The sequence below is a fragment of the Aquarana catesbeiana genome, linkage group LG01, assembly GCF_042186555.1.
Source record: "Aquarana catesbeiana isolate 2022-GZ linkage group LG01, ASM4218655v1, whole genome shotgun sequence".
In the NCBI taxonomy this organism is placed as follows: domain Eukaryota; kingdom Metazoa; phylum Chordata; class Amphibia; order Anura; family Ranidae; genus Aquarana; species Aquarana catesbeiana.
This window is the reverse complement of record NC_133324.1, coordinates 950,205,327-950,232,919: the sequence shown is the minus strand read 5'-3', so window position 1 is coordinate 950,232,919 and position 27,593 is coordinate 950,205,327. Positions and strand designations below refer to the sequence as shown.

The 27,593-nt window shown below is 43.3% G+C and overlaps 1 protein-coding gene across 5 annotated transcripts in view; it reads right to left on the bottom strand.

Annotated features, from left to right (window-relative positions):
• LOC141121673 (von Willebrand factor A domain-containing protein 5A-like) overlaps nucleotides 1-27,593 on the bottom strand; it is a 147,197-nt gene continuing 119,604 nt past the window's right edge. For all 5 annotated transcript variants that reach the window (XM_073611367.1, XM_073611403.1, XM_073611394.1 and 2 more), the window contains 5 exons: nucleotides 24,016-24,066; nucleotides 16,327-16,377; nucleotides 14,093-14,244; nucleotides 2,850-2,976; nucleotides 1-310 (listed from right to left, as the gene is read on the bottom strand). In XM_073611367.1, coding sequence (XP_073467468.1) covers nucleotides 231-310; nucleotides 2,850-2,976; nucleotides 14,093-14,244; nucleotides 16,327-16,377; nucleotides 24,016-24,066 — 461 coding nt within the window. In that variant the 3' untranslated portion in view covers nucleotides 1-230. The remainder of the gene's footprint in view (nucleotides 311-2,849; nucleotides 2,977-14,092; nucleotides 14,245-16,326; nucleotides 16,378-24,015; nucleotides 24,067-27,593) is intronic.

Below are 27,593 nucleotides of genomic sequence, written 5' to 3'. Positions count from 1 at the left end.
TCAGTTTAATTTATTATAAATACAGATAATGGAAACATAAAGTGGTTTATTATTTTAATCATTACTGCAACAAAGTTTTTCTCTGCGACTGAACATTGCAAATTACACAGAATAGTGAAGAACAAGGACCTGTAAATAGTGCAAGCAGGTATTATTCCCCAAATAGTAAACAGGGCACGTTTTCTTTGGTATCGCTCTTCCGCCATCTTGGTTCCTCCAGACGTCTCCTCTTACAGGCCAAAAACTTTGGGATCCATGGAGGATTTCAGCAGCTCGTTCCCGACTCTGACAAACTCACTGAGAGAGGAACCTGAGGACACATCAAATGTCACTTTATTTATTCCGGACGCAGAATAATGGGTGGTTAATTAAAAAAAATTTGATTCAAATGGTCTTTTGAGAATTATTAAGCTGAACCCTTGGCAGATATATAAAAGACACAATGTAAAAAGAGCATTTTATTTATTAACCACTTGGCTGTTGTACATAAACAACTAGATGGCTAAGCTAAGCTTCAAGGACAGCAGGCTGTTTTAAAGTCGCTTAACCTTTTGGGTGCTCATATGCACCCTTTAGTCGGAGAGAGGGGGAGAAGCAGCACAATACATTTTTGTAGTGGTGCGCTGAAGTGAACCAACAGGTCCTCTTTAAGGCAGCCTAATCAAAGTAATGGGCTGCCTTAAAGAGGACCTGTAATGTGGAAGCTGTTCCCGAAGAAGGCAAGCAAAGGGCAAAGTGCTAGTTACCAGTATTACATGAATCTCACTGCAGCTAATCTTTTCCCCATTGCTGACTTATCATGCCGCCTTCTGCTCTATGCCTCTGTGTGGGGTCAGCCATCTTTGTAGAGGAGAAGCAGCAGGGGAGGTGGGGGAAGCACTGATACACAGATGAATACACAGAATGAATAAGACAGAAGCAGGGAGATCCCACCACTGCAGGTTCTCAGATACAGCTCCAGCAAAGAGAACAGTGAGCAGCACAATAATGACATCACCCGCTTGCTTTTCAAATCTTCTCTGACTAGCAGTCAGAGCCATCAGTGGAGGAGTGGATACAGAAAACATGGACAGCAAAGGTGGAATGGAGCACAACTTTACACACTTCAGACTAAACCTTTATTATTGATGTCATGATCAGGGGTCAGGCTCAGAGACCAGTAGCTATGGCAGTAGAGAGGCTCCCACCGACCAGCAGAAAAGGCACACAAGCAAGTCACCCTAGGGATGACACTAGCTCACCAGAGGTGCATGATCTAAACGCTAACCAGTATTCGCCAGAACTCCTGATGGTGGAATGTGTTTTGCTGCATGTTAGTTCCAGGTCACGGTCCTCAGGATCATCTCACCAGGAGGTGAGCAAGCCGGGGACCAGTAGCAAATATAGCAGGTAAACCAGTAGCAAATATAGCATGTAGAGATCAAGCAGAAGCATAGTCAGTAAACAAGACAAAGGTTGGTAGCAAGTTGTTGCAGGATGGGATCAAGCAGAAGCGTGGTCAAGGAACAAGCCAAAGGTCAGTAACAAGTGGTATTGAAGATAAGGACGGCTGCAGGTACTCAAATGAGTAAGCTATTGGCAGGAGCGAGCACAATAGTTACATATTTACATAGTAAGTGAGGTTGAAAAAAGACACAAGTCCATCAAGTCCAACCTATGTGTGTGATTATGTGTCAGTATTACATTGTATATCCCTGTATGTTGCGGTCATTCAGGTGCTTATCTAATAGTTTCTTGAAGCTATCAATGCTCCCCGCTGGGACCACCGCCTGTGGAAGGGAATTCCACATCCTTGCCGCTCTTACAGTAAAGAACCCTCTACGTAGTTTAAGGTTAAAACTCTTTTCTTCCAATTGTAATGAGTGGCCACGAGTCTTGTTAAACTCTCTTCTGCGAAAAAGTTTTAACCCTATTGTGGGGTCACCAGTCCGGTATTTGTAATTTGAAATCATATCCCCTCTCAAGCGTCTCTTCTCCAGAGAGAATAAGTTCAGTGCTCGCAACCTTTCCTCATAACTAAGATCCTCCAGACCCTTTATTAGCTTTGTTGCCCTTCTTTTTACTCACTCCATTTCCAGTACATCCTTCCTGAGGACTGTTGCCCAGAACTGGACCGCATACTCTAGGTGCGGCCGGACCAGAGTCTTGTAGAGCGGGAGAATTATCGTTTTATCTCTGGAGTTGATCCCCCTTTTAATGCCAATATTCTGTTTGCTTTGTTAGCAGCAGCTTGGCATTGCATGCCATTGCTGAGCCTATCATCTACTAGGACCCCCAGGTCCTTTTCCATCCTAGATTCCCCCAGAGGTTCTCCCCCCAGTGTATAGATTGCATTCATATTTTTGCCACCCAAATGCATTATTTTACATTTTTCTACATTGAACCTCATTTGCCATGTAGTCACCCACCCCATTAATTCGTTCAGGTCTTTTTGCAAGGTTTCCACATCCTGCGGAGAAATTATTGCCCTGCTTAGCTTAGTATCGTCTGCAAATACAGAGATTGAACTGTTTATCCCATCCTCTAGATCGTTTATGAACAAATTAAATAGGATTGGTCCCAGCACAGAACCCAATAATCTGGCAAAAAGTGCAGAGAAGTGGCTAAAATCAGGAAGTTCATGGGAGGAGCAAAGACTTCAAGGTTGACCAGAAACAAGAGACAAGGAAAGATCGTCCAAAGTTTTGAAACAAAAGCAATATGTACAGAAAAAAAAAAAGATTATTAACTAATTGGTGAAAATTGCTCAATGTGATGTAATGGTAAAGGCCACTCAGAAGTTGCTGTATTGGTATAAGTTGAATTCTGATTAGTCAGTGAGGGTACTGCAGGTTACCTTCAGCACTTACCTGCTTTATCCCTGATCCAGGAAACGGCCTTCCCCTCCAGCAGCTCCCACTCCTCTCTCTGATCCAGACAGGTGGTGTGAAGCCAGATCACCGCCAGGACCGTCACCCACACCGACACCTCCATGTTCTGCAGAGGAGGGAAGGAGGAGTTTATTATACAAGACCTGAAATGTTACATATCTGTATAATTTTGGGTTCTGAATTCCTGTTCAGATCTTGACCAGACATCACCCAACAGGCACCGATTTGGACTTTGGAGGCTGCAAGACAACTGCCAAACACCACCTGTAGATAGGTGTACACAAGTGCACAACTCTGTTATGCTTCAGTGACCTGATTTTCACAATTATTGCATGCTTGCCGAGTCATATTTTTATGTACAGAGTTGTAAACGCACACTAACGGTAAGCCTCACAAAACACAATGTAGTCAATGTTCTGCTGCATGAAAATCAATTACTGAATCAGCCACCTAGGAACATTTTATTTTCCCTTAGTCTATGGATGGTGCTTATTTCATAGATCAGCACTCGGATTAAAAAGCACAGGAGCAGCATTTACATATTGTGTAGTTCCACAAAATTGCTATTTAGTTACCTGTTTACCTGTAACATCATCATATATATGTCCCTGCTATTCTTCTAAGGCAGGGGTCTCCAAACTTTTCAAACAAAGGGCTAGTTTACTGTCCTTCAGACTTTAGGGGGACCCTATTGTGGCCAGTGGGGATAGAAAATGTCCTGGGGCCAGCACCAGAGACAATAAAAATGGCCTTAGGTTTGGTGGGCAGTAAGAGAAGGTATAGTGCCCCATCGTTGGTGTCAGTGGGAGGAATAGTGCCCCATTGGTATCAGTGGGAGGAATAGTGCCCATCATTGGTATCCATGGAAAAACTAGTGCCATTGTTGGTAGCAGTGGGAGGAATAGTGCCTCACCATTAGTGTCAGTGGGTGGAATATTGCCCCATTGTTGTGTAGCCAGGAGCTGGCTAATATTGCCTGCATATTCAGGAGACACACTGCAACATTGCTACAGTGTGGCTGTTTCCCTCTAGTGCCCAGTCTGGACTCTCCGCCATCACATCCTGCAATCAGGGTTTTTTTTCACTGCATTCCAATGGCCAACAAATATAAATGAAAAAAGTTAACCCCCGGGTGACTAAATGCTAATGTAAAAAGGCATATCATGAGAAAATGCTGCCCTTTAAAAAAACATAAGGCCGAAGGTCATCATCAGCATTCCAAAGCTACAAACAATGCAATAAGAAATGCAAGACTGCGATCAGGGCTGGTAAAATAGAGTACAAGAGACACACTGATGAGGAGAGTAAAAAAAAAAAAAAAAAAAAAACAAGACGTTTTTCAAATATACTAACAGTAAAAAAGCTAAGTCAGAACCAATAAAAGATGACCAGGGGAAGTTGGTCAGAAGAGAGAGGGAGAAGGCAATGGTAATAAATACATTCTTCTCCCCAGTTTATATGAAAGAAAAGGAGGGTTTTATTAAACAAGACAGTAATGTATTGTTATTAACATTAGACTGCTATTAACAAAGAAATGTAGCAGAATATATTTTGGCCTAAATTTACCAAGAAAGATTGTTTATTTGCAAAGTCTTATAACAGAAACTAAGGAAAGTGTTATATGTCTCATAATTGATATAGAACTCATTTGGATACAGTGTTGCATAATTGAGTAATTGTCATTCAAAGTGTGACAGCGCTGAAAACTGAAAAATAGCCTGGACAGGAAGGAGGGGTGCAACAGTCAAGTGGTTAACGTGTCACAAACAATATAGAGGTTGGAATAAGTACTTAAATCTCAGTGTTTTTCAAGCAATACCCTTAAACCCCCCCCCCCCAGTTAATTTATTGGTGCAGTTACGTAAAGCTATAGGTAGTTTTATTTGGTCTCAGAAATCACCACGGATAAAAAAGAGAAATTCTAATTAGGACAAAAAAGAAAAAAAATTGAGGTCTTGGTCTTCCAGACTTTACAGTAAAGGTGATATTCGAAAAATTAGACTATCGTGCAAAAGTTCATTTATTTCACTAAGGCAACTTAAAAGGTGAAACTAGAATATGTGACAGACTCATTACATGCAAAGAAAGATTGTTCAAGCCGTGATTTGTCATAATTGTGATGATTATGGCTTACAGCTCATGAAAAACCCAAATCCATAATCTCAGAAAATTAGAATATTCTGAAAAGGTGCAATATTCTAGGCTCAAAGTGTCCCACTCTAATCAGCTAATTAAGCCATAACACCTGCAAAGGGTTCCTGAGCCTTTAAATGGTCTCTCAGTCTGGTTCAGTAGGAATCACAATCATGGGAAAGACTGCTGACCTGACAGTTGTGCAGAAAACCATCATTGACACCCTCCATAAGGAGGGAAAGCCTCAAAAGGTAATACCAAAAGAAGTTGGATGTTCCCAAAGTGCTGTATCAAAGCACATTAATAGAAAGTTATGTGGAAGGGAAAAGTGTGGAAGAAAAAGGTGCATAAGCAGCAGGGATGACCGCAGCCTGGAGAGGATTGTCAGGGAAAGGCTATTCAAAAAGTGTTGGGGACTTTCACAAGGAGTGGACTGAGGCTGGAGTCGGTGCATCAAGAGCCACCACACACAGAAGGATCCTGGACATGGGCTTCAAATGTCGTATTCCTCTTCTAGGCTCAGTGGTCCAAAGTCCCCTCTTCTGATGAGAGCAAATTTTGTATCTCATTTGGAAACCAAGGACCCAGAGTATGGAGGAAGAATGGAGAGGCACACACTGCAAGATGCTTGAAGTCCAGTGTGAAGTTTCCACAGTCTGTGTTGATTTGGTGAGCCTTGTCATCTGCTGGTGTTGGTCCACTGTGCTTCATTAAGTCCAGGGTCAACGCAGCCGACTACCGGGAGATTTTGGAGCACTTCATGCTTCCTTCCGCAGACAAGCTCTATGGGGATGCTGACTTCATTCTCCAGCCCACACTACCAAAAGCACCAAAACATGGTTCAATGACCGTAGGATTACTGTGCTTGATTGGCCAGCAAACTCGCCTGACCTGAACCCCATAGAGAATCTATGGGGCATTGCCAAGAGAAAGATGGGAGACATGAGACTGAACAATGCAGAAGAGCTGAAGGCCGCTGTTGAAGCATCCCGGTCTTCCATAACACCTCAGCGGTGCCACAGGCTGATAGCTTCCATGCCACGCCGCATTGAGGTAGTAATTGCTGCAAAAGGGGCCCAAACCAAGTACTGAGTACATATGCCTTCTTATCCTTTTCAGAGGTCCAATATTGTTCTATATACAATCCTTGTTTTATTGATTGCATGTAACATTCTAATTTTCTGAGATTGTGGATTTGGGGTTTTCATGAGCTGTAAGCCATAATCATCACAATTATGACAAATCACGACTTGAACTATCTTGCTCTGCATGTAATGAGTCTATCTCGTATATTAGTTTCACCTTTTAAGTTGCATTAGTGAAATAAATGGACTTTTGCACGATATTCTAATTTTTCGAGTATCACCTGTATATTTGCGGGCAGCGACCATAACTAGGATTATAGATTGATTTCATAATGCGAAATATAAACAATGGGCAACTCTAGAGGAAGATATTATCCCTCTGAAGCTTAAATCACTCCCATGGGTTAAACCCCAGCTTCGACCTGGGAAAAAAGAACTAACGCTTTTTGTGTCATCAACCTTGAAGATATGGGAAAATATCTTTCCACACAGAGTGGGCCAATGACCTTTGTTCTCTAATCCCGAGTTTCCACCAGCATTAGAGGCCACAACTTTTCTTAAATGGAATAGGGTTGAGAATACAAGGATAGTTCAGACCCTAGTGGATGGTAAGTTTCCTCAACTATTCGATTTGGGGCCTGAACATAAATATTAATGGATGCAATAAGAGCAACTATATACGTATATTGGACCTATTTTAAAAGTTTCCATGATAGATAGACCGCTAACTGGTTTTGAGCAACTATTAATACAGGAACAGAGACCGACTCAAAATTTGATCAATTATATATAAGCTCCTACTCCCTTCTGGTCCCCTTAATGAATTAACATGCATGAGAAAATGGGAAACAGGAGATAGAGAGAAACCCATTTCATCAACAGAATGGAAGAAGGCATTTCTTTTGACACAAAGTATCGATGGCGGCTAAACATCAGGAAAGAAACTATAAAATTATGAAAAGATGGTATTGGAGCCCAGTCGATTTACATAATATAAATGGAGATAACTCGGAAACATGTTGGTGATGTCTTAAAGTGGTTGTATACCCATTTTTTTTATTTTTACCTACAGGCTAGCCTATAATAATGCTTACCTGTAGGTAAAAAGAATATTAAGATATTAATTTTGCATGCGGCCGCTGACGCCAGCAGCGCATGCGCTGTGAATGCCCGGCGGGCACTGCCAGACCTTGCCGGAAAGAAGACTCCCGCCCACATGCACGGGAGTGACGTCATCGCAGCTCCGGCTACTCACAGCGCCCGAGGGCAAAATGTCAGGTCCCTCGGCGTGGACCGGGATTAGATACGGACGCCTCGTTCTAAGGTAAGTATTTTATAATGAGCTAGTTTGCAGTACATACTAGCTCATTATGTCTTTGCCTTACAGGTGTTTTTTTTTTTTTTTCTGCGGGTATAATACCACTTTAAGGAAAGAGGCACAACGGCACATATTTGGTATAGTTGTCCAATGGTGAAGGTTTTTTTGGCTTAAAATATTTGGTATCAGGATCTGAAATACAATCGACTATCAGTACTTCAATATTATCTATTATTCCAGGATCAGTGAAAGCTATCAGGGTAGATATCTCACGCCATATGATAATAGCCGCTAGGACAATAACAGCTCGTAATTGGCGAAAAACTAAAAGCCCTACAATAGTAGAATGGGTCTGTGAGATGAGCAAAATGCAATCCACGGGGGAAATGATTATGTTTAACCACTTCAGCCCTGGAAGGATTTACTCCCCTTCCTGACCAGAGCACTTTTTGCGATTCGGCACTGCGCCGCTTTAACTGACAATTGCGCGGTCCTACGACGTTGCACCCAAACAAAATGGACGTCCTTTATTTCCCCACAAATAGAGCTTTCTTTTGGTGGTATTTGATCACCTCTACGGTTTTTATTTTTTTGCGCTATAAACAAAAAAAAGCGACAATTTTGAAAAAAAGCAATATTTTTAACTTTTTGCTATAATAAATATCCCCAAAAAATATATAAAAAAAACAAACAATTTTTTTCCTCAGTTTAGGCCGATATGTATTCTTCTACTGTACATATTTTTGGTAAAAAAAAATCGCAATAAGCGTATATTGATTGGTTTGCACAAAAGTTATAGCGTCTACAAAATAGGGGAAAGATTTATGGCATTTTTATTATTCATTTTTTTTATTAGTAATGGCGGCAATCTGCGATTTTTATCATGACTGCGACATTATGGCAGACACATCGGGCACCTTTGACACTATTTTGGGACCACTGTCATTTATACAGCGATCAGTGCTATAAAAATGCACTGATTACTGATTAATGACACTGGCAGGAAAGGAGTTAACCACTAGGGGGCAATCAAGGGGTTAAGTGTGTCCTAGGGAGTGATTCTAACTGTGGGGGGGAGGGGCTACCACTGACATGACAGCAATCACTGCTCCAGATGACATGGAGCAGTGATCTCTGTCATGTCACTAGGCAGAACGGGGAAATGCCTTGTTACCTTAAGCATCTCCTCGTTTTGCCGCTCCGTGACACGATCGCAGGCCTCCGATGGACATCGAGTCCACGGGACCCGCGGGCCTGGTCACGGAGTACGAGGCGGGCGGGCGTGCCCACAATGCCGCAATTAAAGAGGGACGTAACTGTACACCCATTTGCCCAGCCGTGCCATTGTGCTGACGTACATCGTTGTGCGCTGGTCAGCATGTGGTTAAGTAATCAAACTCAAAAAATATGGAAACAATGGGAAGAGTTTCGGACCTCGGCAACTTTTACACAATATCTATGAATACGGCCGTATTCCTTTTTTTCCTTTTATTTGTTGTTTGTTTGTGTTGTCTGGGCATTTGTTGTAGTTATGGTTTATATGTCTAGTGATGAATGATTAGGGATGAATGGAGGTTAGATGAAGTAATGAATCATACGTAAATGATGTAAGATTATTTGACAGATATAGAATTGGAAAGTAAAAATTATCAGGGGATATTGTTATTCTTTGCCGAAGATGAAATAATGTATCCAATTTTATGATATGATTTATATGCATGTACTGTATATGTAACTGTATAACTGTTTTTAAAAATTAATAAAAAGAGATTGAAAACAAAATTGATACAAAATTCATTTGGATACAGTGTTGCATAATTGAATATTTGTTATTCAAAGTGTGACAGCGCTGAAAACTGAAAAATAGCCTGCCTGGGAAGGGGGGTGCAACAGTCAAGTGGCCAATGTGTCAAAAACAATATACAGGTTGGAATAAATACTTTAATTTCAGTGTTTGCTGATGATACAAAGATAAGCAGGGTAATAACTTCACTTCAATAGCGAACAATTTGGGGTGTTCGCAGCAAATTTGAAAGCCGCGGAACACCCTTTAAAATTCTATGGGAGAAATCAAAAGTGCTAATTTTAAAGGCTTATATGCATGGTATTGTCATAAAAAGTGTTTGCGGACCTGGGTCCTGCACCAGGGGACATGTATTAATGCAAAAAGAAGTTTTAAAAACGTCCATTTTTTCCGGAGCAGTGATTTTAATAATGCTTAAAGTAAAGCAATAAAAGTGAAATATTCCTTTAAATTTCATACCTGGGGGGTGTCTATAGTATGCCTTAAAGTGGCGCATGTTTCCCGCTTTTACAACAGTCCAAGAGCAAAATGACATTTCTAAAGGAAAAAAAGTCATTTAAAAGTACTAGCGGCTATAATGAATTGTCGGTCCCGGCAAAACAGATAAAAGAAGTCATTGAAAAAAACAGCATGGGATCCCCCCCAGTCCATTACCAGGCCCTTATGAATTATGGGTCTGGTATGAATATTAAGGGGAACCCTGAACCAAAATTAAAAAAAATAAAAAATTGCGTGGGGGTCCCCCCAAATTCCATACCAGGCCCTTCAGGTCTGGTATGGATATTAAGGGGAACCCTGTGCCAAAACTTTTAAAAAAATGGCATGGAGGTCCCCCTCAAAATCCATACCAGACCCTTCAGGTCTGGTATGGATTTTAAGGGGAACCCCGCGCCAAAATTAACAACATGGGGAGTGTGCTTTGGGGTAGCCCCCCAAAGCACCTTGTCCCCATGTTGATGGGGACAAGGGCCTCACCCCCACAACCCTTGCCCACTGGTTGTGGGGGTCTGCAGGCGGGGGGCTTATAGGAATCTGGAAGCCCCCTTTAACAAGGGGAACCCCAGATCCCGGTCTCCCCCCTGTGTGAAATGGTAATGGGGTACAAAAGTTCAACATGTCACCTCATGGCAAAGAACTCTCTTAGGACCTGAAAAAAATAATTGTTGCTCTACATAAAGATGTCCTAGGCTATAAGAAGATTGCCAAGACCCTGAAACTGAGCTGCAGCACGGTGACCAAGACCATACAGCGGTTAAACAGGACAGGTTCCACTCAGAACAGGCCTCGCCATGGTCCACCAAAGAAGATGAGTGAACGAGTTCAGCGTAATATCCAGAGGTTATCTTTGGGAAATAGACATATGAGTGCTGCCAGCATTGCTGCAGAGGTTGAAGGGGTGGGGGGTCAGCCTGTCAGTGCTCAGACCATAAGCCGCACACTGCTTCAAATTGGTCTGCATGGTTGTTGTCCAAGAAAGAAACCTCTTCTAGAGTTGGTGCCCAAGAATGCCCTCAAACAGTTTGCTGAAGACAAACAGACTAAGGACATGGATTACTGGAACCATGTCCTGTGGTCTGATGAGATCAAGATAAACTTATTTGGTTCAGATGGTGTCAATCGTGTGTGGCGGCAACCAGGAGAAGAGTACAAAGACAAGTGTGTCTTGCCTGCAGTCAAGCATGGTTGTGGGAGTGTCATGGTCTGGGGCTGCATGAGCACTGGGGAGCTACAGTTCACTGAGGGAACCATGAATGCCAACATGTAATGTGACATACTGAAGCAGAGCATCATCCCCTGGGCCGCAGGGCAGTATTCCAACGTGATAACGACCCCAAACACACCTCCAAGACGACCACTGCCTTGCTAAAGAAGCTGAGGGTAAAGGTGATGGACTGGCCAAGCATGTCTCCAGACCTAAACCCTATTGAGCATCTGTGGGGCATCCTCAAACGGAAGGTGGAGGACCGCAAGGTCTCTAACATCCACCAGCTCCGTGAAGTCGTCATGGAGGAGTGGAAGAGGACTCCAGTGACAACCTATGAAGCTCTGGTGAACTCCATGCCCAAGAGGGTTAAGGCAGTGCTGGAAAATAATGGTGGCCACACAAAATATTGACACTTGGGCCCAATTTGGACATTTTAACTTAGGGGTGTACTCACTTTTGTTGCCAGCGGTTTAGACATTAATGGCTGTGTGTTGAGTTATTTTGAGGGGACAGCAAATTTACACTGTTATACAAGCTGTACACTCACTACTTTACATTGTAGCAAAGTGTCATTTCTTCAGTGTTGTCACATGAAAAGATAGAATAAAATATATTTACAAAAATGTGAGGGGTGTACTTACTTTTGTGAGATACTGTTTATGGCAGATGAGGTTTACTATTGAAAAAATGTAAAGTAATGCTTTGGGGGGCTAAAAATATGAATGGAAGTTACTAGGGGGAGATTCATTGGGGGAATTGAGGATGGAAAAGGACCTGGGGGTCCTAGTAATAGCATGCAATGCCAAGGTGCAGCAAGTAAGGCCAGCAGATTATTAACATGCATACAAAGAGTATTTACTCCACAGAAAAAAACGATAAATCTACCACTTTACAAAACTCTGGTCCGGCCGCATCTTGAGTATGCCATCGAGTTTTGGTCATCGTTCCTCAATAAGGATATGTTGAACTGGAGAGAGTCCAGAGAAGGGCAACAAAGCTAATAAGGGGACTGGATGACCTCAGTTATGAGGAACCACTACAAACACTAAATGTATTCTCCCTAAGAAGAGCCCCCGGAGGCCGGCGACACTAACCATCGCTCCCCCCCCAGTCGATGTCTGCCGGCCGGTCCGGCACTTACTCCATCTGGTGGCAGGCTGCGGCTCCGATGTCCTCTGTCTCCTCTCCTCCAGCAGCCCTGGTGTCCTCCAGCACAGTGGATGGTGGCGGGTGGCAGCTCTTCTCAGTCTCCTCTGCCCTCCTCTTGCTTCAGTGTCATCCAGCACGGTGGAGTGGCGGGCAGCGGCTCCGGTGTCCTCTCTCCTCGTCCTAGGTTCTAGGCGTCCAAAAGGATCACCTGACATTTTGGTCAATCGGGAAAATGGATTTCACGACGGGGGAGGGGGTTTAGTGTGAAAATAGCGAATATTCATTCGCTATCGTGGGAATTGTGACCGTAGCCCACCCTGTTTTGAAGCCCATTAGAGCCTCTGGCTCTAATCACGTGCTTTAAAACCCATGCATGGCGTGGGGGGGAGGGGGCGGCGCCCGTGCGCCCCTAATGGACGGGTCGCCACTGTGATCGAAACATACAAATCTTTAAGTGGCAACTCTAACTTTGGGAGCAAACTATTTAACCTAAGCTTTTTTAACCACTTCAATACAGGGCACTTAGACACCTTCCTGCCCAGACCAATTTTCAGCTTTCAGTGCTGTCGCAGTTTGAATGACAATTGCGCGGTCATACAACACTGTACCCAAACTAAATTTTTATTATTTTGTTCCCACAAATAGAGCTTTCTTTTGGTGGTATTTGATCACCTCTGCAGTTTTTATTTTTTGCTAAACAAATAAAAAAAGACCGAAAATTTTGAAAAAAATAAAAGTTTTGCTTTTGTTTCTGTTTAAAAATTTTGTAAATAAGTAAATTTTCTCTTTCACTGATGGGCACTGATAAGGCGGCACTGACAGGCACTGATAAGGCGGCACTGATGAGGTGGCACCAATGAGCGGGCACTGATGGGCACTGATGATGGGCACTGATATGTGGCACTGATGGGCACTGGTAGGCAGCACTGATGGGTGGCACTGATATGCAGCACTTATGGGCATTGATAGGGGGCACTGATGGGCACTCATGGGTGGCACTGGTGGGCACTGATGGGCGACACTGATGGGCACTGAAAGGCTGCAAATATGGGTTCTTATGGGTGGCACTGCTGGGCACTGACAGGCGGCACTGCTGGGCACTGATAGGCGGCACTGCTGGGCACTGATGGGCACAGATACGTGGCACTGATGGGCACTGATACGCGGCACTGATAGGCATCCCTGGTGGCACTGGCAGTGGTAGGCATTGGAGTGGGCACTGATTGGCAGCTGCCTGGGCATTGATTGGCAGCTGCCTTTGCACTGGTTAGTATTTCCCTGGGGGTCTAGGGGGCATACCTGGTGGTCCAGTGTGGCTGGTTTCCCTGGTGGACCTGGGTGGCTTCCCTGGTGGTCCTGGGCGGCTTCCCTGGTGGTCCTGGGTAGGATCCAAGGGGGGGCTGTGCTGATAAACAATCAGCACAGACCACCCCTGTCAGGAGAGCAGCCAATCAGCTCTCCTCTACTCGCGTCTGTCAGACGCGAGTGAGGAAAAGCCGATCACCGGCTCTTCCTATTTACATCGTGATCAGCCGTGATTGGACACGGCTGATCATGTGGTAAAGAGTCTCTGTCAGAGACTCTTTACCTAGATCGGTGCTGCGGGGTGTCAGACTGACACCCCGCAACAACGATCGCCGCGATGTGTGCCCCCGGGGGTGCGCAGCGGCTCAATATCCTGTGGACGTCATATGACGTTCAGTCAGGATATTGAAACCACTTTGCCGCCGTCATTCTGCTATATGGCGGGCGGCAAGTGGTTAAAGAAGACTCTCGGACACATAATGAAGTTGGATAAGAAGTTGTTTAATCTTAAATTTTGTAAGGGGTTCTTTACTGTTAGAGCGGTAAGGATGTGGATTTCCCTTCCACGGTTGGTGGTGTAAGAAGGGAGTGTAGGTAAATGAAAAAAAAAAAAACTTAGCAAAACACAATGTACAGGAGTATTGAAAATGATATAAACACACAGGTTAAATGGACTGATGTCTTAATTCAACCTGTTACATAGTTGGTAATGTAACACAATACCTGGTCGGGGTTCCCGGTCTTTATGTCTGTCTTAGATATTCCCAGGACAGCAGAGAATTCGGGGGTCAGGTCCCAGGATCCATCCGCGTTCTGCAGGGAGATCAGCCTCACAAGTGTGGGATTCTCTGCTGGTTCAGCAGGTGGGGGTGGCGCTGGCGGAGAAAACAGACATTTGAAATGCTAAAGAAACAAAATGTAAAAAACGTTAAGATAACAGATATACCGTATTTTATAGTTAATAAAATAGTTAAAGTGTATCTTAACCCAAAACAATCATTTCATATAATTTACAGTATATCCAATGACCAGCCCTTAGATCTGGTGGCTGCATTCGTTTTTTTGGTCAGACTATTTTTCTTTTATTTTCAACTGCTGATCCTGCCAGTAACAGACCAAGAAGTAGTAAATAGGAGAATTTCATTGTTAGGTTTTACATGCGTTTTATGAAGGCACACACATCACACTCTATATTAGACATGTGCACTGCTAAAAAAACATGTTCGTTTTTGTTACATTCGTTTTTTGGGGGGCGGTTTATTTTGTTTTTTGGGTCATTCGTTATGGTCGCAATTCGTAAATTCGAAAATAAGAAAGAAAATCCAAAAATTCTAAATAACTAATAATAACTAACTATTAAATTATAGGTATTGGAATTTCCTTTCAAATTTGGCCGTTAGTCAACGAATACGAATTTATCCAAAGTTACGAATTATCCAAAATAACGAATGCCGTGCCTAAACCAATGAAACAAATTAATAATAAAAAATAACAATAATAATAATAATAAAAACTTTTTTTATTATTATTATTCATTATTCATTCGCTCCGTTCTATTTGTTTAGATGCGGCATTCATTTTTTCGGATAATTCATGTTCGTTGACTAACGCCCAAATTTGAAAGGAAATTCCAATACCTATAATTTAATAGTTAGTTATTATTAGTTAGTTATTATTTAGAATTTTCGGATTTTCTAAATAACTAATAATAACTAACTTAGGTATTGGAATTTCTTTTCAAATTTGGCCATTAGTCAACGCATGCAAATTCATCCGAAGTTACGAATTACCTAAAATAACAATAGCCGCATCTAAACAAATGGAACAGAACGAATGAATAATAATAATAAAAAGTTTTGTTTTTTTTTATTATTATTATTGTTATTTTTTTTTATTATTAATTTGTTCCATTCATTTAGTCACAGCATTTGTTATTTTGGATAAATTCGTAACATTGGATACATTTGTATTCGTTTTGTTCACTAAAAGCCAAATTTGAAAGGATTGCAGGCCATGCAAGACAAGTTGGAGCCAACAACCTTCGAACAAAAATCCATGGTTTTGTTGTCGGAAAGTCCGATCGTGTGTACGAGGCATAAGTCCCATGAGGCATTGCAAGTCTAACAGTTACAAGCATTACTCCCAAAGGCAGAGGCATGATGGGACTTGTAATTTCGCAATAGCTGGAGGACCAAAGGTTGAGCACCCATGGTCTACTGCAGTGATGGCGAACCTTGGCACCCCAGAATTGTTTTTGGAACTACATTTTCCATGATGCTCATGCACTCTGCAGTGTAGTTGATCATCATGGGAAATGTGGTTCCAAAACATCTGGGGTGACAAGGTTCGCCATCACTGATCTACTGTCTATCAGAAGGGTTGGTTCAGAGTAATGATGTGCATGTAGACATGAAGTGGTGAAAGTGGCTGGAGGAGATCACCTCAGCAACACAGAGGTGCAAAACAAAAACAAAAAAGAAGACCGAATTTAACAAACACTGGCCCACCGCATGGAGCATTAAAGGGGATCTCTAGGCATTTCCTAAATCTAATCCCAAATCTCCCTCTCCCAGTCTAGAGCATGTCCCAGCATTCATTTTTTAAAATTTTACCTTAGCAAGAAACAGTTTAAGTTGCTCGCTGTGACATCATCACCAGACAGCTCTTGCAGGGGCAGCTGTTGGTAGCTAAGTCCCTATTGAGGTAAGAACACCCCCAGAACTACATCTCCCAAGAGCCCTTTCCCCACATAGTGTGCAAGCAGGCTCATGGGACTCAGAGTTAAGGCAACATTGTTTTGCTGGAAAATAAATCAATGTATGGATCTGTTTTTCTGTTCTTTCCATGTTTTAAATGGATAAAACACGGGGAAACATGCATGTAATGCAGAGATATTTGCTCAGACATTCCGTTAACATATGACATTGTAACCGCAAAATAAAGGTGACTGTTCCTACCTTCAGTTTCTTCCTCAGGTGTCTCTTTAGATGTTCTAAACAAATTTGCCGCTAAAAAAGAAAGAAAAACTAAAATGAGTATTTTTATTTTGTCCTTTTTCCTTAAATCTCTAACAAAATGTCCCTACTTGTTACCTAAGTACCTGTTTAGCCGCGTACACGCGGGCGGACTTTTCGACCGGACTGGTCCGACGGACTTTCAACGGACTTTTGACGGACTTTTTAACTAACGGACTTGCCTACACACGATCACACGAAAGTCCGATGGATTCGTACGTGATGACGTACACCGGACTAAAATAAGGAAGTTGATAGCCAGTAGCCAATAGCTGCCCTAGCGTCAGTTTTTGTCCGTCGGACTAGCATAGAGACGAGCGGATTTCTGGGTCCGGCGGAGTTACGACGTAAAGATTTGAAGCAAGTTCCAAATCTAAAGTCCATCAGATTTTCGACTGGAAAAGTCCACTGAAGGTCCGACAAAGCCCACACACGATCGGATTGTCTGCCGGACACATGTCCTGGAGACCAGACAATTATTGTCATCTTTCTAGATGTCCCCATATAATTCCTTCAGAAACATCAGATTCTGATATTTGCCATATCGGTGTGGAATGTGGTCAAAAGCCTAGTCTCATCTCAGGGTCTCCCAGACAGTCTATCCTTTTAGGACAACCCTTTACTGGAATAACTTCATACAATTCCTGATATTGCCGATTCTATGGCATTGTAAACCTCTCAGATGTTTTACCAGAAAGGAACAATGTGTTCCTTTACTTAGAGGAACCTCAGTCACTCCACTGACTTTTTTTTTTCTTAGCTCAAATAATCTGTTACGCAGTATTATTCTGGATGCAGATACTCACCTGTCCAACGAATCCAGCGTTGTCCTGTTGCAGGCCACCGATCAGGTGCAGCAGCTCGGGTCCTGCCCCACCATTTTGGTCTGCCTCAATCTTTTCCAGGTTCAGCCACAGTTCTGACCACCAACCCCTCTTAATCCCTACTTCTGCCCCCTGGGATATGTAACGTGGAATCCCAGGAGGCAACAGGGACACCTCATTTTCACCTAGGCGAGAATGGCTGCGGGAGGGCAGGGCCAGGCCTACAGCATAAAAAAAGACAAAAAAAAACAAAGACCCAAAAAAAAGTGCTAATTTGTATTGCAGAGCTTCAGAAGATTTGGAAGTGAAGGTCCAATTAATTACATGAGAAACATGAAATACTTTGCATCTTCATCTATACATTTCTACAGCTTTGCCATGGTCTGGAGACACACTTTAGAGACCATATAATGCCAATGCCTAACGGTTCAGTAATCATAGTTTTGAAATCACAAGGTCCCAAAGGGTCAGTATTTTCCACATACTTGTTGCATATCAAGTCAGGTAAAACACCACTAGCGGTGTTGGCCAGCACTACAGAGGAAAAAGATCTGTAAATATGGATGCTTGCAAAATGAGCAGAGTGGTCATGCAGTTGAAAAAGCAAATAGAATTTTAGGATGTATCACTAGAGGGATCACCAGCAGGAGAAAAGAGGTCCTGAATCCTCTATATAGATTTTTATATAACTAGAGGGGTCACTAACAGGAGGAAGGAGGTCCTTTTTTTCCTATATAGATTTTTCTATTACTAGAGGTATTACCAACAGGAAGAAGGAGGTCCTGATTCCTCTATATGGATCCTTAGATCACTAGAGGGATCACCAACAGGAGGAAGGAGGTCCTGATTCCTCTATATAGATCCTTATATCACTAGAGGGATCACCAACAGGAAGAAGGAGGTCCTGATTCCTCTATATAGATATTTTTATCACTAGAGGGGTCACCAGCAGGTGGAAGGAGGTTCTGTTTCTATCATATAGATTTTTATATCACTAGAGGGATCACCAGCAGGAGGAAGGAGGTCCTGATTCCTCTATATAGATCTTTAGTTAGACCTTATTTAGACTATGGTGTCCAGTTATGGGGACGTCACTTACAAAAATATATTAATAAGATAGAATGAGCCCTGACACGGACAACAAAAGTTGAAGTTGAAAGGTCTGGAGGATAAAACATCAGGAGAGACTTCAGGAAGTTAAGATGTACAGTCTGGAGGAAAGAAAGGAAAGAGGAGACATGACTGAAACATTTAAATACATCAAGGGGGTGAATAAAGTTGGCAATAGACAGACCAAATCTCAGCCGTTTCAGGAGGAACCGGCTGAGATACGAACAATGAATGAGCAGGCTGAATGTACCCAAGTTGATCTTAGGTACAATCAGCCTGCCAGATTTTTCGTACAATTATCGCTAGAGGCTATAGCAATAAATCACTGTGTTCTACCGGCGGGGGGCGGCTTCAACCACCTGCCGGAAGAACACAATGGCTCGTGGGGGGGCTGTCAACACTGTCTGTGTTGATGGGGGAATTAAGCAAACTTCTTTCCTGCAACCCGTGATTGGCCAGCCTATGATTCCATAGGGCAGAATTTTCATTATGAAGGTAAGATCAAGAACACGGGGTGAGGACTTCAAACTAGCAAGAGGAAAGCTCAAAACTGAGCTTAGAAAGTATTATTTTACTGAAAGAGTAGTTAATGCTTGGAATATACTTCCAGCAGAGATAGTGAGTCAGTAAACAATAAGTGTGTATGGGTAAGGAGCATAAGGGTAAAATCTGAGCTTCCTCTGTTGGTTGGGGGCTTGGGCCACCATCATGAGTAGGGATGAGCTTCGAGTTCGAGTCGAACTCATGTTCGACTCGAACATTGGCTGTTCGCAAGTTCACCGAACAGCGAACAATTTGGGGTGTTCGCGGCAAATTCGAATCCCGCGGAACACCCTTTAAAAGTCTATGGGAGAAATCAAAAGTGCTAATTTTAAAGGCTAATATGCAAGTTATTGTCATAAAAAGTGTTTGGGGACCTGGGTCCTGCCCCAGGGGACATGGATCAATGCATAAAAAAGTTTTAAAATCGGCCGTTTTTTCAGGAGCAGTGATTTTAATAATACTTAAAGTCAATCAATAAAAGTGTAATATCCCTTTAAATTTCGTACCTGGGGGGTGTCTATAGTGTGCCTGTAAAGGGGCGCATGTTTCCTGTGTTTAGAACAGTCTGACAGCAAAATGACATTTTGAAGGAAAAAACTCATTTAAAACTACCCGCGGCTATTGCATTGCCGACAATACACATAGAAGTTCATTGATAAAAACGGCATGGGAATTCCCCAAAGGGGAACCCCGAACCAAAATTAAAAAAAAAAAATGACGTGGGGGTCCCCCTAAATTCCATACCAGGCCCTTCAGGTCTGGTATGGATATTAAGGGGAACCCCGGCCAAAATTAAAAAAAAAAAATGACGTGGGGTTCCCCCTAAATTCCATACCAGACCCTTCAGGTCTGGTATGGATTTTAAGGGGAACCCCGCGCCAAAAAAAAAAAAAAAAAACGGCGTGGGGTCCCCCCAAAAATCCATACCAGACCCTTATCCGAGCACGCAACCTGGCAGGCCGCAGGAAAAGAGGGGGGGACAAGAGTGCGGCCCCCCCTCCCTCCTGAACCGTACCAGGCCACATGCCCTCAACATTGGGAGGGTGCTTTGGGGTAGCCCCCCAAAACACCTTGTCCCCATGTTGATGAGGACAAGGGCCTCATCCCCACAACCCTGGCCGGTGGTTGTGGGGGTCTGCGGGCGGGGGGCTTATCGGAATCTGGAAGCCCCCTTTAACAAGGTGACCCCCAGATCCCGGCCCCCCCCCTGTGTGAAATGGTAAGGGGGTACATAAGTACCCCTACCATTTCACGAAAAAAGTGTCAAAAATGTTAAAAATGACAAGAGACAGTTTTTGACAATTCCTTTATTTAAATGCTTCTTCTTTCTTCTATCTTGCTTCATCTTCTGGTTCTTCTGGCTCTTCTGGTTCTTCCTCCGGCGTTCTCGTCCAGCATCTCCTCCGCGGCGTCTTCTGTCTTCTTCTCCTCGGGCCGCTCCGCACCCATGGCATGGGGGGGAGGCTCCCGCTCTTCTCTTCTTCTCTTCTTCTTTTCTTCTTTTCTTCTTTTCTTCTCTTCTTCTCTTCTTCTTCATTTTCTTCTCCGGGCCGCTCCGCAATCCATGCTGACATGGAGGGAGGCTCCCGCTGTGTGACGGCGCTCCTCGTCTGACAGTTTTTAAATAACGGGCCCCGCCCCCCTCTGACGCACGGTGACTTGACGGGACTTCCCTGTGGCATTCCCCGTGACGTCACAGGGAAGTCCCGTCAAGTCACCGTGCGTCAGAGGGGGGCGGAAGAAGAAAAGAAGAAGAGAAGAAGAGAAGAGCGGGAGCCTCCCCCCCATGCCATGGGTGCGGAGCGGCCCGAGGAGAAGAAGACAGAAGACGCCGCGGAGGAGATGCTGGACGAGAACGCCGGAGGAAGAACCAGAAGAACCAGAAGAGCCAGAAGAACCAGAAGATGAAGCAAGATAGAAGAAAGAAGAAGCATTTAAATAAAGGAATTGTCAAAAACTGTCTCTTGTCATTTTTAACATTTTTGACACTTTTTTTCGTGAAATGGTAGGGGTACTTATGTACCCCCTTACCATTTCACACAGGGGGGGGGGCCGGGATCTGGGGGTCACCTTGTTAAAGGGGGCTTCCAGATTCCGATAAGCCCCCCGCCCGCAGACCCCCACAACCACCGGCCAGGGTTGTGGGGATGAGGTCCTTGTCCTCATCAACATGGGGACAAGGTGTTTTGGGGGGCTACCCCAAAGCACCCTCCCAATGTTGAGGGCATATGGCCTGGTACGGTTCAGGAGGGAGGGGGGGCCGCACTCTCGTCCCCCCCTCTTTTCCTGCGGCCTGCCAGGTTGCGTGCTCGGATAAGGGTCTGGTATGGATTTTTGGGGGGACCCCACGCCGTTTTTTTTTTTTTTTTTTTTGGCGCGGGGTTCCCCTTAAAATCCATACCAGACCTGAAGGGTCTGGTATGGAATTTAGGGGGAACCCCACGTCATTTTTTTTTTTTAAATTTTGGCCGGGGTTCCCCTTAATATCCATACCAGACCTGAAGGGCCTGGTATGGAATTTAGGGGGACCCCCACATCATTTTTTTTTTTTAATTTTGGTTCGGGGTTCCCCTTTGGGGAATTCCCATGCCGTTTTTATCAATGAACTTCTATGTGTATTGTCGGCAATGCAATAGCCGCGGGTAGTTTTAAATGAGTTTTTTCCTTCAAAATGTCATTTTGCTGTCAGACTGTTCTAAACACAGGAAACATGCGCCCCTTTACAGGCACACTATAGACACCCCCCAGGTACGAAATTTAAAGGGATATTACACTTTTATTGTTTGACTTTAAGCATTATTAAAATCACTGCTCCTGAAAAAACGGCCGTTTTTAAAACTTTTTTTTGCATTGATCCATGTCCCCTGGGGCAGGACCCAGGTCCCCAAACACTTTTTATGACAATAACTTGCATATAAGCCTTGAAAATTAGCACTTTTGATTATTCATGTTCGTGTCCCATAGACTTTAACGGTGTTCGCATGTTCGAACGAACTTTTTTCCTGTTCGCATGTTCTGGTGCGAACCGAACAGGGGGGTGTTCGGCTCATCCCTAATCATGAGCTGCCCTTAGGCTGTGTTTCTGTGCCTAGTGTTCTAATCCTAAAGGTGGCGCCATAACCCAGTAGTTAGAGATAAAGATTTCCGCTGTGTCTGTCAATGAACATAAGCCCTGGTCACCAAGATAAAGAAGGAGGGTGGATCCTCCCTGAAAGGACACAGACAGCAATAAAAACCTTGAAATTAGGGTCCTGCACTTCATACAAGTGAAAAAAAAAAATTGATAGCAGTTTAATCTTCTCTTGCTCTACCCTAAATAAAAGTCTGATTATATATACTTTAAGTGTACAGTGCCTTGGAAAAGTATTCTTACCCATTGAAATTTTGCACATTTTGTCATGTTACAACCAAAAACGTAAATGTATTTTTTGGGGATTTTATGTGATAGACCAACACAAAATGGCACATAATTGTGAAGTGGAAGGAAAATGATAAATGGTTTTCAATATTTTTTACAAATAAATATGTGAAAAGTGTAGAGTACATTTGTATTCAGCCCCCCTGAGTCAATACATTGTAGAACCCCCTTTCTCTGCAATTACAGCTGAAAGTCTTTTTGGGCATGTCTCTATCAGCTTTGTACATCTAGAGAGGGACATTTTTGCCCATTCTTCTTTGCAAAATATCTCAAGCTCTGTCAGATTGGATGGAGAACGTCTGTGAGCATCAATTTTCAAGTCTTGCCACAGATTCTCAATTGGATTTAGATCTGGACTTTGACTGGGCCATTCTAACACATGAATATGCTTTGATCTAAACCATTCCATTGTAGCTCTGGCTGTATGTTTAGAGTTGTTGTCCTGCTGGAAGGTGAACCTCCACCCCAGTCTCAAGTGTTTTGCAGACTCTAACAGGTTTTCTTCTAAGATTGCCCTGTATTTGGCTCCATCCATCTTCCCATCAACTCTGACCAGCTTCCCTGTCCCTGCTGAAGAAAAGCATCCCCATAACATAATGCTGCCACCACCATGTTTCACAGTGGGGATGGTGTGTTCAGGGTGATGTGCAGTGTTAGTTTTCTGCCACACATAGCATTTTGCTTTTAGGCCAAAAAGTAAAATTTTGGTCTCATCTGACCAGAGCACCTTCTTCCACATGTTTGCTGTGTCCACCACATGGCTTCTCGCAAACAGACTCCTTATGGCTTTCTTTTAACAATGGCTTTTTTTCTTGCCACTCTTCCATAAAGGCCAGATTTGTGGAGAACACGACTAATAGTTGTCCTGTGGACAGATTCTCCCACCTGAGCTGTGAATCTCTGCAGCTCCTCCAGAGTTACCATGGACCTCTTGGCTCTTCTCTGATTAATGTTCTCCTTGCCCAGCCTGTCAGTTTAGGTGGACGGCCATGTCTTGGTAGGTTTGCAGTTGTGCCATACTCTTTCCATTTTTGGATAATGGCTTAAACAGTGCTCTGTCAGATGTTCAAAGCTTGGAATATTTTTTTATAACCAAACCCTGCTTTAAACTTCTCCACAACTTTATCCCTGACCTGTCTGGTGTGTTTGTTGGCCTTCATGATGCTGTTTGTTCACTAAGGTTCTCTAACAAACCTCTGAGGGCTTCACAGAACAGCCTTATGTATACTGAGATTAAATTGCACACAGGTGGACTCTATTTACTAATAAGGTGACTTCTGAAGGCAATTGGTTCCACTAGATTTTAGTTAGGGGTATCAGAGTAAAGGGGGCTAAATACAAATGCCCCCCACACTTTTCAGATATTAATTTGTAACACATTTTGTAACACATTTTGAAAACACATTTTGAAAACTATATATCATTTTCCTTCCACTTCACCATTATGTGCCAAACAATATACATTTATGTTTTTTTGGTTGTAACATGACAAAATGTGAAAAATTTCAAGGGGTATGAATACTTTTTCAAGGCACTGTACATGTTTTTTTTCTGGCATAGGAAAGCACAGGTTGATTTTAAAAATTAGAATCAGCCATTGGTCTTTTGCCCATGCAGTAATTTTTTTTCGAAAATCAACTGATGAAGGTTTTAAGGTAGGGAACATCACAGGATGCAGAGCAATGCTTTCAACGTCAAGAACATTTCACTGGCCCCTTACAGTGTACAGTTACATACCTGATGATGCCATTTTTCTAAACCAACCAGCCACTTTTCGTGGTGCTGCACCTGTACATTAAAGAAAAGTTCCATAAACATCCAGAAGGAAAATCACTTAAAGCATATTTAAACCCAACATCTATTTCTCAGCAGGCTTGGCATCATGTCTCACTATGTTCTTAAGTTCTTAAGCAAATACGTTTTCTTGAATCTGTTGCAAGGTTTCTTGACTGGAGGTAATAGCACTTTCTGCTGCAGGCTGACAAAGCTTAGCCCCTGCCTCACAATTAGCAGCAACGTTGTCAGACTCTCATGCAAGCTCCTTCAGTTGGCATTTGAGCTGCCGGATAGACCTGATAAGCAGCCCAATGCCAACAGACTTGGCAAAGGTGGGGATAACATCCAAAATCTGGTAAAAAAAAATCTATTCAAGTATGCATTCTTAACTCAGAAAAGTCCCTTCCATTGCTCTTAGCCCCCTCCAAGTTCCATTTTTTGCTGCTTTGATCGGACTTAGAAATGTAGCCATCCTCTCTTGCTGGCTCCCAAAATGGACTAGTGACTATAAGATCTGTAGTGTGCATAGAGCAATGCACATTACCACAACTAATGTGCGCTGCTCATTCCAAAAAAAAACTGAAGTTAGGGGAAAGGGAGAGGTTTGAGAGGTCAAGGAGGATATTACAAGGAGGCAGAAAAACACAGTCAGAAGCAATTTCATGACACAGGACCGTTAAGTAGTGAATGTGGATGGGTTATTTTTGGAAAAAAAGGGATATCATTTAGAGTCTCTTTACTGACACCAATATTTCAGAGGGGACACAGCCCTTGGGCATTATATTCTTTCCTTAAAGCCCAACTCTGGGAAAATGGGATTTTTGTATTTACTGTAAAATCGTTTTGTCTGTGTTTATTGAAGGACACAGACAGATCTTCAGATCCTGACGTATGGGTTTATTACACCACGGGCAGGAGAAGGACTCTAGGTACAAGAATTAAAAAAGAAATGCCCTAGGGCCGACCCCTGCTAACCCCCATCTGCAACTCACAGCTCAGTAGCCAGCAGTATTAGGAAAACAACCACCAAGACAGGAAAAACTGCCACATGCTTTGTTCTTCAATGAACACAGAGGAAAGGATTTTATGAAGAGTACAAAAATGTAATTCTCTCTTCCGTTTATTGAAGGACACAGTCAGATATTCAGATCATGATGTAGGGGATGTCACACAATCAATGGCAGAAATAAAAGGTGGGCCCAAAGCTAACAAATCAAAACATAACAAGGGACCAAACCGCTGCCTGCAAAACTTTCCGACTAAAACTGGCATCTGCAGAGGCAACCATGTCGACTTTGCAGAACTTGGTAAAAGTCCGCACAGATGACCAGTTAGCTGCCTTGCAAACCCAAGCAAGAGAGGCACAGTAATGAAGAGCCCAGGACCTGCTCAAAGCCCTGGTAGAATGAGCAGTAATGGAAAACAGAGGTTCCGGGCTCAAAAAAAAGCATAGGCTTGAACCAAAGTCTGACAAATCATGTAGTAATGAGTGGATGACTATGCTGATTGTCCCTTCCTAGGACCATCCATGACTATGAACAGGGAATCTATCTTCTGAATAGAAGAGGTAGAAGTTAGGTAAACTTTAACAGCCAAAACCACTTCCAAACAGTGAAGTGCTACTTCCTTAGAATAAGAAGGATTGGGACACAAAACAATGTACTGATTCAGATGAAAAGCCAACACAACCTTTGGTAGAAAAGACACCCAAGGCCAAAGTACCACCTCATCCGTATGTAGCACCTAAAAAGGTTTGCTTACAAAAAAAAAGCCACTATATTGGAGACTGTACGTGCCAAAGTGATGGCCACCAGGAAGGCCACCTTTTGTGACATACACAAGAGAGGAATTTCCTTGATATTCTTGACAAATCTATATTCAGATCCCACAGCAGCAGTGGGGGTCTTGTAGGTGGAATAAGTATAACCCCCTGGATGATGGTCTGAACCAGGGAAAAGGCCAATGGGCGTTGGAAGAGTACGGCCAAGGTGGAAACCTGGCCCTTCATCGTACTTAGGGCTAGCCATTGGTCCACACCTTTTTGAAGAAAGGCCAAAATGCAAGCAACCAAAACTTGCAAGGGTGAAAACCCAGTGATTCATAATCAGCCAGATAAGCCTTCCAGGTACAATAATAGATCAAGTGGAAGATGGGCATTCAAGCCTGAGGCATCATGGAGATGGATCCTCCGTGGAGCGCTGTGCTGACCTGCGTCTTCACTTCCGGGAGTGGGGTGAGGCGGGCGGTGCTTCGCATTCGGAGCATGCGTGCTCCTTCATCAGGCTATGCTGGGGGCCATATTCAGTGTGGGAATTTATACCATAGGCACTGGGAGGGGTGGAGAGGTGACAAAAAAAGGAGGGAGAAATTTCGCAGACTGTAAAAATCTTCAACCTCTCTGATCACACCTTATCCATGCCTGAAAAATCTCTACTAGCACGCGGGCTCACCTTCGCCCCCACAGCATCTCCCAACCCTTTTACTCTCTTCTTGGATCTCAATAGGTTCATTAGAAATATCACCATCAAACGATATTTCAACATTCAAGACACTAAGAATGGTAATGGTACCCCAAACATTACCCCAAACACTACTCCATATACTACTAATGACCACGCTGAATGCAGTACTACTACAGAAGACTCCTCCACCCTAGGACCCGCAGAACTCATAGCCCTAGACCAGATAGAAGATCTCTACATTGACGACCAGATTGAATCTCTAACTCAACATCCACCTACCTCTCCACCCATCTTACACACTAATTTCAAACCGAAATCTATCTTTTATCCCACATTTGCTAAAGGACCCTACGTCCAGACCTTCTATCAGGTTGTATATGCTGATATACTACGAATGTGTAAAATGTCCAACTCACGCTCCAATCCACCATTCAACTTAACCCCAGCAGAATGCACGGCCCTTAAATCACTCACCAACAACAGGCAACTGGTTATTAAGCCCGCAGATAAAGGAGGTGGTATCGTAGTCCAGAACCGTGCAGACTACATGCTGGAAACAACTAGACTCCTATCTGACACATCCACATACAAAAAACTTTCCGGAGATCCCTTACCCAAATTCTCTATTGAAGCACACAACCTAATAGATCGAGCACAAGCAGATGGTATAGTTACTGCATCCGAAGCCTCATTTCTTAAACATGACTTTTACAAAAGGCCCTACTTTTACCACCTTCTGAAGGTGCACAAAGACCCCACACACCCTCCTGGTAGACCAATAGTGGCGACCATGGAAAGCGTAACCAGCTACTTCTCTATCTACATTGATCATTTTCTACAGGGTATAGTACAGAACCTACCTTCCTACATCAAAGACAGCATCCACCTTCTGAACATGCTACAATACTACTCCTGGGAACCCATGTACCGCTGGCTCAACATACACAACAATAACCCATATGCGCCCCACATAGTCTATTATGGGCGCTACATAGATGACGTGGTCATATCTGGGATGGTCCAGAAACCTCCATTCTACCCTTCGTCCAACACTGCAACAACAACACCATGGGTCTA